The sequence below is a fragment of the Gadus macrocephalus genome, chromosome 2 (assembly GCF_031168955.1).
Source record: "Gadus macrocephalus chromosome 2, ASM3116895v1".
In the NCBI taxonomy this organism is placed as follows: domain Eukaryota; kingdom Metazoa; phylum Chordata; class Actinopteri; order Gadiformes; family Gadidae; genus Gadus; species Gadus macrocephalus.
The window spans coordinates 7,491,298-7,508,223 of record NC_082383.1 but is presented as its reverse complement, the minus strand read 5'-3'; the positions used below and the strand labels follow the sequence as shown (position 1 = coordinate 7,508,223).

General features: G+C 42.5%; 1 protein-coding gene across 2 annotated transcripts in view; it reads left to right on the top strand.

Annotated features, from left to right (window-relative positions):
• The window catches only part of micall2a (mical-like 2a), a 28,576-nt gene extending 18,117 nt beyond the window's left edge, over positions 1-10,459 (top strand). For both annotated transcript variants that reach the window (XM_060038454.1, XM_060038447.1), the window contains exons 5-17: positions 1,163-1,293; positions 1,735-2,460; positions 2,640-2,809; positions 3,624-3,687; positions 4,170-4,345; positions 4,711-4,809; positions 5,238-5,302; positions 5,500-5,623; positions 7,839-7,941; positions 8,233-8,306; positions 8,457-8,571; positions 8,776-8,822; positions 8,920-10,459. In XM_060038454.1, coding sequence (XP_059894437.1) covers positions 1,163-1,293; positions 1,735-2,460; positions 2,640-2,809; positions 3,624-3,687; positions 4,170-4,345; positions 4,711-4,809; positions 5,238-5,302; positions 5,500-5,623; positions 7,839-7,941; positions 8,233-8,306; positions 8,457-8,571; positions 8,776-8,822; positions 8,920-8,999 — 1,974 coding nt within the window. In that variant the 3' untranslated portion in view covers positions 9,000-10,459. The remainder of the gene's footprint in view (positions 1-1,162; positions 1,294-1,734; positions 2,461-2,639; positions 2,810-3,623; positions 3,688-4,169; positions 4,346-4,710; positions 4,810-5,237; positions 5,303-5,499; positions 5,624-7,838; positions 7,942-8,232; positions 8,307-8,456; positions 8,572-8,775; positions 8,823-8,919) is intronic.
• The last annotated feature ends 6,467 nt before the right edge of the window (positions 10,460-16,926 follow it).

Sequence of the window (16,926 nt, the reverse complement as noted above, 5' to 3'; positions counted from 1 at the left end):
ATATATATATACATATAGCATTTGTGGTTTTGGCATAAACATAACTAGGGTGCACTACTATCTGCGCACACCCTTTCTGAAGCCTCTCTCTCTCTCTCTCTCTCTCTCTCTCTCTCTCTCTCTCTCTCTCTCTCTCTCTCTCTCTCTCTCTCTCTCTCTCTCTCTCTCTCTCTCTCTCTCTCTGTCCCTCCTCTCTCTTTCTCTCTCTCTCGTACCGTTTTGTGGAGCACGTTAATTTTCTTAGAACACTCCCATTCAGAATGCATTGGTTTACATTTCGTTCTGTGTAACACGCAAAAAGTCGGACTATCGTGCTCTGGAACACGCTTCAATAGATTAACGTTCGTGCGCAGGAGCACGCAATCGCGTGATACCGGGTTGTGAGGAGAGGCTTTCATGCAAAGTGAATGATTTCAGTCAATTCAGACATGAGGTCATTCAGGATAAGGTAGGAGACAGAAAGTGAATAAAGATCAGTTGGATGATGCAGGTCGGATAATTTTGGGGGGGAGGGGTGAATCCCAGATTTCCTTTTTAAAATCCTCTTAAATGCATATACCCATGTGACATGTCATAGAGGAGTGACATATGCTTGTGGTGTGTTCCTGAATCCTCGGACGCCAGCCTTCCGAGTTGCACTTCTACATCATTTCCGGTCTCGGAGCATTTATAGCATTCCCGTTCGTCTCGGTGATTGTGTCATGAATTTGGCTAGTCGTTGTTTATTGTTAGCTACATAAGCCTCTATAGTAAACCAGCCCGAAAACAAACAACACAACTTTACATTGTATTGCACGCACAGCAAGGCCGTTCAATGCATATATTGGTGACCGAAATAAAGTAGCAATATAATCAAGTGTGAAAGAGCATTGAAATGACCAACGTGGTACAAATACAAAGAAAATCAATTTCTTCACTGGCACAGCATTTTTGTTGAGAGCATCATCACTGCTCTCGGTCTACTCTCACTCCGAGAGATGAAGACCAAAAGTGCCTCCGAGAAATGCCGCAAGAAAGCTGGGGGATTTCCCGACTTCCGACTCAGAAGGCTGGCGTCCGAGGATTCAGGAACACACCATAAGCAGCTGCTTTGACTGTAATTGTTCTGTTACCCTTTCCAACAGACCAATTCAAATTGTTATACCGTCTCTCCACTTTGTAGAAGACGGCCACACCCGGAAACACGGCAAAGTCCGGGACCCTTAACAGCAAATGTGTCACGTGCCAAAGTCACGTTCACCTGGTCCAGAGGCACTTTGTGGACGGGAAGCTCTATCACCGGAGCTGCTTCAGGTGAGAAGCTGCTTCTTTCTCTAAGCCACTCAGTTTCCCACACTGTGCGGTGAAGGAACCCACAAGCTGTGCGGCCCTCTCAGTTGCAGCATCCTCCCTCTGTAACTCCCTCCCCAACCACATCCGACAGGCTTTCACACTCCCATCATTTAAACAGGCCCTCAAAACCCACCTTTTCAAGATCGCTTTCAACACATACACTCTGTCCTTTCTCTCCCCTCCCTCCTTTTAACTAGTCCTCGTCTTATATAGCTATTTCAGTTTTTTTGCTTCCTATTTTTATCCTATTTTATCTTTTGACTTACATACTTTATTAATAAATGATTTTAATCTGTGTTTACTCACTGTTAAGCGACTTTGAGTATTTAGAAAAGCGCTACATAAGCTGAATGTATTATTATGTCTAAACTACGGCCACCCCTGCACCCCCCTCCCACCCAGATGCAGCGACTGCTCTGGAACGCTCCGTCCTGGGGCCTACAGGGTCGGCTCGTCGCCAGACACTTTCGTCTGCAAGTCTCACCAGCGGGATCAGCAGCAGAGCCAGCCCAAGACTGTATCGTCCACGGCGACGGTCCCGACCGATCCTGATCCTCTCGTGTCTTGCCGGTCAACCGCGTTCAAGCCGGCTTCGACGGCGCAATCCAACGGCCATCATCCTCATCATCATCACTATCATGATCCTCCTGCTTCAATTCAGCGACCGGACGCTAATCGTCCCACGCTAGCGCCACGACCCAGAAGCGTCAGCCAAACCCCCCCCGCCCCGCGTCCCGTCTCCGTCTCGACCAACCCCGTCGCCTACAAGGCCGCCGACGTCAGCTCTGTGTCCCCCGCGACCCCTGTGACCTCTTTGACCTCTGCGACCCCCGTGACCTCTTTGACCCCCGTCGCCCCCGTGAGCTCCTCTGCGAACAAGACGGCGGACCACTCCACCCCACTCTCCCTGTCGGCACAGAAGACCCAGGCAGCCCGCCAGAGGTTCTTCCAGACGGGCCGGGCCGGGCCCGTGGCGGAGCCCCCTTGGGCCCACATGAAGCCCCCTGGACCGGCCGACGTCCACAGCCACTCCACAGGCGCAAAGGAGAAGAGCGGCAATAAGCCGGCTCAGGAAAACTGCAACAACAACAATGTCCGCCATTTCACCGTCCGATCAGCGAAGAGAAGGTGGGTGTCATAGTTCTGGTACCCTCTTTTTTGGGACCTTGTGTTTGGACCGCAAGGTGGACCTATGCTTTCTATTTATGGTCGTCATGCCGATGATGCTGAGGATAATGCTGATGCTGATGATGATGATGATGATGATGATGATGATGATGATGCGAGTGTGTTTTGTTTGGATGCAGGTTCGGAGGTGACCCCAGTCCAGATGGTGGTGCTAGCTTCACACAGGAAACGTCTAGCCAAGGCAAGGAAGGGACCCGGAGAGGACAGCCAACCGCTGTGGAAGCCTCTGGCCCGAAGGCCGTTCAGATGGACGAGACCAGGTTGACAACGGTGGGAAACACTACCACAGGTAAGATATGATCTCATTAAATATATATAAATTCAACCAGGAATTGGGGAAAAAAACTATGTTTTTCCGACTAGTCAAAATGTCTAGTGGCCACAGTGTTTTTATGGCTTAGTGGCTCAAACCACTAGTCCGCTAACCAAGTAGAAAAAGCTTTTGCAGCGACCCAGGTTTGATTCCCACCTGTGGTCCTATGCTTGTCCTAGTTAAAGGCATAAAAAAACAAACATCACAATTTGTACTTTTAACATCCAATTAACTCAAAGCAAAATTGCTCCATTCTTGTATACTCGATGTGTGAAGAAATATCTTGCTAAGGCCAGGTGTCAAGATGCAAAGTTTCCCTGATAAACTAAACCAGATGTTTCCTGGTAAACAAAGGTTTCACTTCTTAAGATTTAATGACAGATTTTTGGACGGCGGCTTCATAAGTTAGTTGATGGTCATGCCATGTGTTATTTGCGTTATTTTGCTCAACACAGAGTGCTTATGAACTAGTGCGATAATTCCCCAGACCATACCAATGATCTCATAGCACCTGCAGATGTGCGCATATGTCTCAGTGGAACCGGTACTTCTAGACAGATTAAGCCATCTGCTTACAAGAGTAGGGGTTCAGGCCCTAACGCATGCATTTCCTAAAGGCTAACTAGAGATGCTTTATTGGCCCACATCCAGCCAGTCCACAAGCAACGGAGGAGTCCCACTTCAACCGTGATGCAGTGTTGAATCAAGGGTTGTGCTATATAATTCTGCATTAGGCTGAGCTATGGCTCTCAAAGTAGGCCTCTCAATCAGTTTTGTATTTCGTGTGCAGACTTGACGGCCTGTCAGGACAGGCGTTCAAAGCTGAAGCTCGTCACAACGGATCCAGAAAGAAGGTAAGTCTCCGGCTAAACCGGCTTACTAACACGAGCTCGCTTAGCGGAAGGCGGCTCAGGAAAAAAGGCTAACCGTTGAGGGAGAAAATGTCTTGAAACAGTTTGACCTTGAAACCATGCAGCTTCTGTACTCTGCCCTCTACTGAGACCACTTGCTCTCCCTTCTCTCATCTGTTGTGCTTGTGGTTGTCGACGGGCTCAGAGTGCCAGGCCACTAGTCCCCTTCTGTAGCCCTGCCCATCTTCTAGTCCGGTCCTAAGGAAACGCCCCCTCCCCCCCCACCACTGCCCTAACACCTCAGCCGCCTCATTACCGACCAGTCACAAAGACCCTCCCACTGTTTTCATGGCTTTTTTTTTTAACCATTCTAACATGAAAGGTGAGTTCTATCTCTTTTCCCCTTTTATACATCCCTCGTATCCATTTGTTGGTCTATGCGTAGAAAGCAGATGGTGTTAGATTTTTCCTTAATATCCTTGCAGAAATTCGGACGTCTATGTTGGCGAAGAGCAGGACGAGCCTCAGACGGCGCCTGAGGAGTCTCCGGCCAGCGTCAGCGCTACGGCCGTGGCACCTGAAGTGTTTCAACCAGACGTACCCTTGGTTGATCCTCCATGTGGGAGTCTTCTGCTCCCAGCGGAACCCCAGACCTCCTTGGGTAATCTAGTTGACCTTTTTGTTTACACATCGCAAATATGACAATGGTTTAGGTCCGTCATTCAAGTCTGACACATACTTTAACATTTGTAACAAAATAATTTAACATAATTTTCGCATTTATTAAATGGTCCGATTGTTTTTTGTTCTTCGTTGGTGTCATATATTTGTTGCGTCATTCCAACTAATTGATCCAAAGAAAAGAGGGGTGTGAAGACGTGATCAGTGTGAACATTTAATCAGTACTTTCCTCCCCGTTTTTTTTTGGGTGGGGGGGGGATAACTTCTGTGTTTTGCGGTTTCGCAATAGAAATCATAGACAATCTTTGATGCCCCCCACCATTCCCCTGCTTGGTTTTATTTCAGCCATGACACGCGTTACCGCGGGATGTCCTTCGCCAAACCCCGCCTGCTCACCTCGGACTCCAGCCAATCAGAAACATCTACACCTCAGCGGCTCACCAGGTCGAGACCCTGCTCTCTCCCTCTTCCCCTCTCTCCCTCTCTATCTCTCTCTCTCTCTCTCTCCCTCTCCCACTGTCTGGGTCTCTCTCTCTCTCTCTCTCTCTCTCTCTCTCTCTCTCTCTCTCTCTCTCTCTCTCTCTCTCTCTCTCTCTCTCTCTCTCTCTCTCTCTCTCTCTCTCTCTCTCTCTCTTTCTCTCTCTCTGTTATCGCCAACCGCCAGGCGCCTGGGCCTGGCCTCTCTCCCCTTCCTGTTGATATTCCGGGCTCTTCCTTACGGCAGGGGGAAGATCATGAGAACATGTCGACTTTTTTTTCTTTCTTTTTTTTTTTAACATAAGAAGCAGGTTAAGTCACATGCGACAATGGTTTCCCGATGATCCGCCATGAAAAGGTCTACCTAATCCCATTTTATCTACCTCCTTTTTTAGGCACTAAAAGGGGAAAGTATCTGTCACCCGCCAACGCCTCCAAGACCGAAATGAGGTCAACCATTGTAAGTTTTCCCCTATTAAGTCTCTTTTTTGTAGAGATTAATTAACGGCTATCCAAATATGATTATATTTTTATTACCTCGCCGGTGACTGTCGTGACAGGCTTTCCAGTGTATTTAGCAACCTGCTTCAAATGTGGCGGTTTGATCATCCCTCCTGTGTGTGGGGACTCTTCTTTTCTCTGATTGGATGCCATCAGATAAGGTGTCATCACATACCGACAGATCAGATCGTGAAGGAGCTGGGCGATATCGAGGAGGAGCTGGGTGCCTTGGAGAAGGAGGGGGTGGAGCTGGAGAAAAAGCTACGCAGCTGCGAGGAAGGTGTGTCTTTTTACGATAAAGTCAGTTAGAATACTTTTCTTTTCTTTTTCTTTTTCAGTTTAGCGACTTGAGATGCAAGTCATTTGGGACATGGGGATCAAACCACCTAGCTTTTTGGCTAGGATTCAAACACACTAGCTAATACACTGTCCTACCCATATGAATATTTACCACTTTACTTATTTTAAAGAAGTTGGATCCATCCCTGTGTACAGACTGAACTTGGAAATTAAGATATTTCAGATTCTAGAATGAATACCTTCATTATTTTTCCTGGCTGCAGACAAAGCAAGCATATTATGACAAGGCATTGGCTTCTGGTTCCTTGTGATGGACATTTGTCATTATTTATGACGTTTCATGGACTAAATGACAGTTCAAATACTCATTAGTTGGAGCCTGAAGGTGCTTGATTGCTTTGTTCAAGGTAAACATGGCTTGGGCCACAGTAATGTTCTTTTTCCAACCACCCAATATTATTCCTTCTCTCTTTGGCTCGATGAATCTGTCCTGAGCTCAGGCTGTGAACGTGCTGTCATTTTGCTCAGAATTTAAAATAAATGTTCCGCCTTTTTGAATTAAAATACCTCCCATGAATGGACATTTGGAAAGGGGGAGGGGAGAGGAGGAGGAAACCAAACCTTGTTAGTAATTCATCGTACAAGCGTGTTATTTTTAGAGATTGAGGCTCTGAGAACAAGGTTCGCTGTTTTATCTCCGGTCCCTCGACATCCCAGAGGGTACTGGCCATAATTGTTGAGCAGCAAATTTTGATATTTGCATATTCCCCAAACAAGACCCCATTGATTTATTTTCTCAACTCCATTATTCCAATTTTACACGTTATAAAAGACATAAAAGGGTCATTCAATTTGATCTATACTTTGTTAGGCAAATGTATTCCTCTCCATTGTGTCGTGTGTAAACCCACGTTGCTTTTGCGTTTGCATATGCCCCGAACTACAAGTGCAATGTTAAGGGTCATATTTGGACATGTTCATTGCCTTATAACTCTGATTATCATACGTAAGGATAGTGTGTTGGATTTCCCTAGTTTACCGTTTCAGCAAGATTAAACACCAATCTGGTTATTTTATTTTTTGTCTAACCTTTCTCTAACATGCGTGTAAGTCAGTTTCCCCAGTGGAAATGTGTGTATAAGCTTCAAGTGTTTAGCACCTCGTCTGTGATTTGACTCTGAGATGCTGACCTAGACACTAATTCCTGGGCGTCCGAAGGGGCCTCTTTGCAAAACGATTCATTGTTTGAGGCACGATTGGTCAGGCAGCATCCTTTATGTTTGCTTCTGCCGTGGCACAAACCAATTAAGTGTGTATAATTGTTTAAACTCTGGCTTTAAAAATTCTTGCCTGTATTTTTACTGATAAAGGTGATGGTACAGCATAGAGGGATTCTTAGATTACTAAGACTTCACAATGTAAGCCTGGACTCTACCTGATGTATCCTTGATCTACGCAGCATACATAAGTCAATAGTTTGCTAGTTTTTGGCACAGCATCCAACAATAAAAAAATATCTAATTCTCACCAATATTATTCCTTTATACAATCTTTTTTAACTTTATGAATTTATACAGTGAAGATGCTGCCATTTTGGTCCGAATGTTGGTTTGGTTTTGATTGGTTGTTCTTGCACCCCATCACATAACGTACTCAGTCAGATTTGAACAGATACTCGTTGGAGACATCACTTGTCGTCTTTACTTGATTGATTGATTAATTGGAGGCTAAATGAGTGTGTGAGAAACCTTGGCTTCAGCGATCGTGAAACGGAAAGACAAGCCAAGTGTAATTTCGGCCTCAACAAAAGCTGTTAATTTAAAGCTTGATATTAAATTATGATGTTTCCGCCTTTGCACATTTTTTGGATTCTTCCTGTAATATTTCGGTCCGGGTATGAATCTGTTACTAATGTGATTAGAAAGATATAATGCATGCACATGGCAATGCATTTGCTAATTGGCAGCATTTTCAATTTGACGAGATAAAGGAATCTAAATTTACTAAATTAAAAGCTGTGTGACTGTCTTGACATGAGGTTTGTGCCAGAATCCTGAATCCAAGGCCCAATAAATGTTCATACATGGGCCCCCGAGTTTATAATTAACAGTATAACTTTGATTAATTGAATAGTATTTGCCTCACACTTTTCCAATTAAGCGCTATGTATCCAAAACTATGACGTCCCCTTTCAGATGCAGGGGGGGACATTTTGATGGACCCCATAATGGTTGAGTGGTTCAACCTCATCAGGAAGAAGCAGGTGTACATTAGGAAGGAGTCCGAACTGGTCTACATGTGAGTGTTAATTGCTGTGTGTGTGTGTGCGTGTGCGTGTGTGAATGTGCGTCTGTCCATCCGTCGTTCCAATGTAGGCATTTTATTCCACACGTTGAAACACAACCCCATAATTATATTTCACCAATTTAAAACTTTTAGTTCAAGCAATATTTGTGTGAAATACATCTTTTGTGTACAATTCAATATATTTTTTGATTATATGTTAGGTTTACTTTTTGGCTTAAGCACCTTTTTTAGTTGGTAAATTGCAGCATTAACCAACTGTCAAGAATGTCTGCATCCATCCAGAGCCAGGATACAAGACCTGGAGGTACAACAGCCTGGAGTGGAGGCAGAACTCCGAATACTGCTGGGAAAACCAGGTGTGTGTGTGTGTGTGTGTGTGTGTGTGTGTGTGTGTGTGTGTGTGTGTGTGTGTGTGTGTGTGTGCGTGTGCGTGTGCAAATAATTAACTTGAGTGTAGTATTGTCTTCATTATCTCCTTCTCTGCCGTGTTAATTTTGCTCGACCAGATAGTTTAAAGTCTGCGGCGGATCAAGAGCGTGAGGAGAAGCTGATGGGGAGACTGGTGGAGATAGTGAACGGCCGAAACGCCATTGTGCAGGTTTTGGATGAAGACAGGCTCAGGTGAGATTCAATGGGCTTTGTTGTTGTTAATTTTTCTCGGTAGTCTTGGAGAACAGTGTAAGTGTTTTTTTTTTATGAGCTTCATTCCTTCTCACTCGAACTGCTGTTCACATTACATTCATCATCATCCTTTTTTTTTTCTTCTGCACTTAGTCGATACAGGACCACGTTAACAATGCAATACTCATGTTAAATTCATTTCAGGGAAGTGGAAGAGGATCAACAGTTAAATAATATGATGCAGAGTCTTGGTAAGTTCAAAGTTCATGTGTTGTTTTGAACATTAAAAAGTTTTTTAATTTACGTCCCGATGCCGTTTGTTATGAGTCTTTTTATTTTGGTGAACAGGGGTAAAGAAATCACCCAAAAGGAGGAAGTCGTCTGTTTCAAAACTCTTCAGGCGAAGAAGTAAGAGAGTGGTGGATTAAACACAGAACCGGTGTTGAAGCTTACTGCCATGCCCTAATACACTAACTGAAAAGTGTGTGGGTATTAAGTCAGCTTTTAATGGTTTTATATCTCAACGATTTGAATACATTATAGAAGAATTAATTGTGTCCTTTTTTTTTCTGAATTGGGTTACTGTGGAAAATTTGGCAAGTGTGACCATAAAATAATTTGCTTCATGTTAAAATATTCACTATTGTATGTATTGGAAGATGATCATGGTTTTGTTAACATTTACATTGTTTAATAGTTCACCTTGAATTGAAACCTTGAATTGTTTTCTTCACCGTATAGTTAGAATTAGTTGAGGGTCATGAATATCTTGTGTGTGTGTGTGTGTTTGTGTGTGTGTGTGTGTGTGTGTGTGTGTGTGTGTGTGTGTGTGTGTGTGTGTGTGTGTGTGTGTGTGTGTGTGTGTGTGTGTGTGTGTGTGTGTGTGTGTGTGTGTCCTCAGGTTTTTTATAGGATAGGTTGTCTTAACAACTTAAATAAATGTTTAAAGAACCCATCACAATGTACTTGAAGCATTTTTAATGCGATTGATATTGTAACAATACATATATTTTCACTTCAACTCAGTAGCGTAGTCACTCGTATAGCAAAAAAGGCATGTTTATGAATTATTATACAGGAAATCTTCTAATTTAATTCAGATGAAAAGAAGCAAGGAAAGATTGATTTCCATTTGACCGTGTATTTAGAATTATAACACATTTTAAGCAATGTTACTTTTAGTTGTCTTAATTCAAGACAAAAACAATTATACATTTTTATAATCGATTTCTATCAGTTTTAGGGAATATATAAAAGGAAATTTAAACAGGAAAAAATATCAAGATGTCAAAATGATGGCAAAGACACACATGTTGACATAACCCACACATGTTGAATGAGATGTTTTTTGCCCTTTTTTTTTTTACCACCTATAAACACTCTCATTCTGTACTGTAGGTGGCAGCCTGGGTATGCAGTATCACACCGCAGGAACTTTGAAATCCAATTTGCCACAGTACAGACAGTTAATTTCTTTGCTAATTTTATAAATGCTGCAAAATGTTCAGCTGGGCTGAAGCAATAATATTACGTGAAAGAGGATTAGTTTAGAGCTGTAGCTTATGGCCAGGCAGGGCTTATAAACTATAGGTTTGTATGGAGCTCCTTATCTGCACACCAGGTTTAATTAAACATTACTCTTCACTAATATCTGTTAAAGAATGGCCCCCAATCCCTACCTGGCCTATTATAAATTTCACATGCCTTAACGTTATTGATTTGCTTAGTCACTCATCTGTGAAAATGCTATTTCCAGTGTTTGTAGGCGGTGTCTGTTTCTTTTTCATGCCACAATTTTGAACTGATGATGGACGTACATATTTATAGTGTTTTGACTGAACTTATTGTCCCAATAAATCAGTTTTTTTCTTTTGAAGACGAATGGCAATCAATGTGTGCATTTAATGTGTTTTTAAATAATGTTTTGAAGGAAGGCATCAAGTTAATTTGCTCCCGTCAATATAATTCAGCTACTTAGGGAATCCGTCTCCCCCATCCCCCCCTTTCCCGTTTTGAAATGCATGAAATTGTGATCATGAACTTGGAAAAACAATCTTTCTAGTTGAGCGCACGCCGAAGATTGGGTGGCGGGGTACAGAAAAAAAAGCAAGGCATGATGTCTGTGACAGTCAACACTGAATATGTGTGATATTAGAGTTAATTAAAGCTTTGCGCGCCATATACTGCAAATGCTTGCACTTCTGCAATTAAGAATCAAAGGCGATGGCTTAGTGTCAGGGGGTGGGGGATGGGGGGGGTTGGTGTGTGTATGAGGGGGTGAGGGGGTTGTCTAATACATGGGTTTTAAACTGGAATGGGACCTGATTTTCCGAGCTCCTAGCGACAAGCATTAACAACAGCCTCAAATTAGAGGGATATTAATATTCATAAGTCAAAAAAAACAATTCATCCTGTGAACGTGTGATGAAATGGAATCCTCGGAGGTGAGCTCTCGTGTCCAGTCTGCCAGCGCTCATTAAAATATGCCATTACCCATGAAGTGCTTAATCTCTATGAAAGGCCTGGGAGAGAATACGAACAAAATCTGTGGGAACACGGGTGACAGAAAGAAGGGAAATTTGAATTCTGTTTTGTTGATGGAACGTTTATCATTTATTAGAACATTTATAAGAACAATGAGGTATAGCAGATAGTTGATCGGTGTATCTTGGATGGTCCTACTTCCTCTTTTTTTATTTTTATTTATGTATGTATATTCAGGTAAAGATATAGATATATGCATACATAAATAGCAGCATAACAACATTATAATATTGTGATGCTGCTCTCTTCAAATATAATTGTTTTAATTTAATATTTCGCATTTATCCGGGATGGGTTGCAACTTCTATCCTGACCCAAGTTTTTTTGGTGCGTGCGTCTGGCCTGTGTGTGTGTCGGATTTTCTGTGTGTGAGAGTTGTTGAAGCGAAGAGGTCTCATTTGATAGCATGTGCCAGAGTCTGCCACTAGCCTGTAATTATGATGCTCGAGGTAATTTTATCAGGCTCATTAGCTCTGATGAGTAAACGAGAATCGTGCCTCTAATTTATTGGCTATTCAGACTGGAGACCTAATTCTCATCAGAGAGATCATAATATTTGTATAGTCACACGCACACACACACACACTCAGTCACTCAGTCACTCAGTCACTCACTCACACACAAACACACACACACACACACACACACACACACACACACACACACACACACACACACACACACACACACACACACACACACACACACACACACACTAGGCTCTTAGACCAACATTAGTAGATATTCGAAACCTAATTCCGCTAATTAATCAGATACCAAGTCACACACTCCCTAATACTGAAACTCACTGCGATGGAGACGTATGTGTGCACAACGCTCTAGATTGTTCTGTTGTTACCATGACATCTACGTTTTTGTCTTTTTTTAAGATTTAAGCATTTTTTTTAAGTGGAATTTATCATTTCCCATTATTTTGCTTTGACACAAATTTCAAATTCTCACACCACCCCAAACATTTAATAAAAACAAATTGCATTGTTACCCCCTCCCTCTCCATCCCTGTTCAATTGAGATGATCCATTTTCTGTGTCAGAATGTGTTCTGGCAGAGGGGGTAAATATTCCCACCATTTCAGTGTGTGTACGAAATTTGCATTGAGGAGAAATTATGCATGGCAGCGGTTGGAAATGAAATGTATAAAGTGCATGACTGGTAGACTTGACGAGTGCAGCTTTCATCCATCTCAAATGAATAATTTTCACTTCCCCTTAAACATCCCTAATCCAAGCATGTTATCAGCCGGCATGCAGGATCCTGCCACACGTCTCCCTCTCTCTCGCTCTCTCCTTCCCTCTCTCCCTCTCTTTCCTTAACACCGCGGTACAACTTTTAACTCCAGCCTGAGATTCAGCACTGTGGTTACATACCGCCTAGTCTTAAGGAATCTTTTTTTTTATCCCTTTTCCTGCTGCTGGGTTTTGTGGCTCAGTAAAAACTCCTTCCAAACACACACACACACACACACATATATATATATATATATATATATATATATATATATATATATATATATATATATATGAATATATATATAAATAAAAAAGTCTTAATAGATAGGAGAATGTCTCACTCTTTCCCTTCTTCCCCTCCCTCTGTGGTTTCTCCGCAGAGGCCGACTTAGTGCACTGTATTTTGCCTCCTGATTCACACATGTCGAGTGTATTTCCTCGCTGGGCCTTTGTCCTCTGTTACCTTTCAGTGAAAGGCCCATGCTCGTATAAAGTTAGTTCCAAACTCCTAAGGCCTCCATTGGCCTACCAAGGGATGTGCATGGTATTTGAGTCCTTTTTTTTGTATATACCCCATGAATACCCTAAGCTGGATCGCCTGTTATTTGTGTGATGTTTTCCTACTCAGTTTTATTCCACTCTCACACGGTTTATGAAGTTCCCTTGCCGTACTTCCAAGTGTTCAAGCAGTTTTAGAAAGCGCTATGACAATAAACAATTAGATGTGTAATTGGTGTTTGTGCCGTTAATCCCTGTGATAGCCTTTTAATGGGGAGTGTTACCTTTGCTATTTTCAATATCCACTTTCACAGGAGCCTGGGCTTCTGATAAGAATATTAACCTCATCAGTTTCAGGTAACTTTCAACAGCTTTTTCTCAAAGTCTTGTCTCAAAGAAGCTGTGTGTTCGCGCTAGTCTCAGCCCTGGCATTTAGTGACATTTTAAGCCTTTTAACAGAATCCAGGCAGGGATTTACCGTTGCCACCAAAGGAAAATAATTTATATCCTCCTTTTTTTTTCTGAGGAAACTGTGGGTAGAGGGATTAAAAGCACCAGCAAGATTTATATGTGAAGTAAAACAATATTGTGACTCAGTTAATACATGATGTACTTTCATGTCTTGAGAGGGAGTCAGAAGTGGTTGTACCCATCTGGTTTCACAATACCTTTTGATGTCACTGGGAATGTTCTTATTCCAAGTTTAATAAAATATAGTACTTGGTTAGTGAAAAATAAGCTTCCTCAAACTTAGGTTTAACTTTAAAACTTATCATGAGATGAGGCAGGTATTGTACCAAAGCATGTTTCTCCATTGTCTGAGGATTGAACCACAGTTGTTTAAGTCAAGTTTTTTCACGCTTCTTTTGAATATGGGCTGAAAGATCTGTCAACATTGGTTCACGGTTTAATCTACAAAAAACTAAACCAGTGACAATTTACTTTAATGTAACGTTATTACGAATGAATTTCCATCTTTCTCCATCGTTGGGTATACTTTAGCCGCCGTGTTAAAGAATGCCCTTCAACTCAGGTCCAAGGCTCTTCCAATCAAGCTTCTTTGAACTTGCAACTAAATATTTCAGCCTATTTCATTAAGAAACCGGACAAAACTACAATATATTCAAACATGTTTCTCCAATTAAGAAGTTAACCTTTCCAATCAAGCTTCTTCAAAACATGAAAGAAAGCAGGCAAAAAAAAAAACTGACAATAATACATGTGCTGCACATGTCTGTAAATGAATGCCAGGAAACAAACGATACTCTCTGTGGGGGTACTTTCTGTGTGTGTGTTTTTTGTTGGGTTCTGGTCTGTGTGTCTGATATGCCTGCCATGCATCTCTCTCTCTCTCTCTCTCTCTCTCTCTCTCTCTCTCTCTCTCTCTCTCTCTCTCTCTCTCTCTCTCTCTCTCTCTCTCTCTCTCTCTCTCTCTCTCTCTCCCCCCCCACACACACCCCTCTCTCGCTGACTGAGAGCAGCTTTTGATGCACTGCCTCTCTCTTATCTCCTGCCTGGCGAGGTTAATGAAGTGGTGGCACTTTTGGAAGAAGTAGAAAATGGGGATGAGTGGCAGAGACCAGAGGAAGCTTGAAGATCAAGCGTCCTACTCTGAGCGGACTGTAAGTGGCAATTTTTGGTGAATTACATAGACAATAAGGAGGGGTTGTCATCCTCCTTGAACACAACAGTCGCCTGAATCAGGGGATGGCGATTGGATCTCTTTAAGCCTGGTTCATATGAAAATTACATTAGCATTTAGGGGCCTGGCTTGTAATGTGATCTGTCAAACAACCCTCTGCCTCTATATGGGTCTGCCTGTCTCCTTGCACACATTTTGTCACAGTGTGGCACGAGTCATAGTGTATGTGTATGTGTGTGTGTGTGTGTGTGTGGGTGTTAGTGTGTGTGTGTGTTTTTACACACATAGCAAAGAGCTGTAGTGTTTCATTCAAGTTAGTAGGGAAGGATGTAATTTGCCCAAACTCAAAATGGGTTCTTTCTTAACTTTGTACTCTTGAGATTAATCCTTATTTAAATGAGCGGGGGGGAAAGCATACACTATTTCAGCAGTAGAGGCACAGTCATTTGAATGACTTTGGAGAAGGGGAAATAAAACCCACTTTGCCTTTTTAAAGAGGCAACAAGGCCCTGTATCTCACAAGTTGGTACGGTGGCCTATTTCAGCTGTAATGACTGTCGTCGAGGTCCATGTTGTTGTCACATCTCGTACACAAAGGCCAGAAACGGCACGTTGTTACACATTTAATAACAGCTGATGTACTGCTAATGCGCGCTATTTCTGATCTTTTTATTCTAATATTCCAATTCCCCTTGCATCCATGAGAGCTAATAGGTAAACAGCCCCTGCATGGGAGAAACCAAGCAGTGCTACATGCCAAGGAATTAGCATATAGATGAGTTCATCTCATACAAATGGCATACTTTTTGCCCATAACTGCCAGTGCTGAGCAAAGATCATGTATGTAAAAGTGTACATGTAAAGGGAAAAAGAGTAAATTAAGCCATTTCAACCATCATTTGATCAAATACAACTTTTATAATTGTGTGGTACCCCTTCTCTCATCTGCCTTTATTGTATAAATGGTTCAATAATTTCCAACTGTAGCCCAATTGTGTTGGGAGCAGGCCAGGAACTTTGTTGACAAAAATAACCGTTAGTGTCTAGGACAAGGTCAATTAGAATCGGATGAAATGAAATATATAATACATTTCTAAATATTTGCTGGAACACAAAAAGTTTTTTATTTTCAGCCATTTCCGTAAAAGGAACAACGTTGACCGAGGGTTTTTGTGTTTGATCCTCACTACGGTAAACCCATAAATAACCACGGTGACTGTGAATCACGGCTATTAGTTGCATAGCTCATGTTAATATGCCAAAAGATTATCGAATTGGGTCAGCTAATTAAGCAATTAGCTTATTTCTGCTCTGTGGTCAGGATGGCGCTAAGCTAAGGCATTGTGAGAGTGAATGTTCCCAAAACAGGGGAAGCTTGTCTGCCTGCGTTTGGGTCTCCTATCCCCTTGCTCACAGTGGAGCCATCCTTCCCCTCAAAGTACACAGAGAAACGAAAGAGACCCATGTCTTCTCTAATGCTCCCATTTCCCATGCAAATCCCTCGAATTGAATAGGTTGTTTATTGTCTCGCTAATATAGTGAGACATTTATGTAGTGCTTTTTGAAGTGTTTGCTCTCAGCGTTTTTGTAGCTGTGTGTTAACACACGCGAAATCCCACACAGATTAGAGTTTGATAGCATTAAAGCCACGATGAATGTCTTTGGGTTTTAGTTGAGCTTTGCTTTAGCGCGGCGGCTTCTTACGCGCGGCATCTGAAGATGGCATACTTCTTACGCGTCTTGTATGGGAGGGGGCATTAAATCCACCCTTGTCAGTTATTTGAACTTCCTCTCTGTCAGGCATAGTGGTTTATAGTGCCAAACTTTTTCTTTAATAATAAATATAATACGTTTTACCAAGTTGTTTTCAATAACTTCATCATGTCTACTGTAGGGACAGATATTTTGTTGTTTATCCGTTATATTATTGAACAGGGAAAGTTACCTGACGTGTATTTGGTGACCTCTAGCCTCTTATGGCTACCAGATTGGCCTCTTGCTACCAGTTCCAAACTTTCCCAAACCACCTCCAAGTCCCCCATAACTCAACAGTATTTAGTAGTCATCGTTTCGACTGCACCTTTGTTTTATGGCTAGTTTCCGGCTAGTATTTATATGCTCCGGTGTGTGAAATAGTCTTTTAGATGGGGAGCGGTGTGTGTGTGTGTGTGTGTGTGTGTGTGTGTGTGTGTGCGTGTGCGTGTGCGTGTGTGTGTGTGAGAGAGCGAGCGAGTGCGGTGAGGCTAATTGAAGGAAGAGGCTTGAAATCCGTTGTTAATGGGTCACGGCCACCCCCTCCCCCCTCCCCTCCCCCCCCCCACTTACGCTCATGATGATATGCAAGGTGTGGAAATGCATTCCCAATCTCGTGGTGGGCTCAAGACCATCAGTTTCCATTTCAAAACTATGCGCATTTGTTCA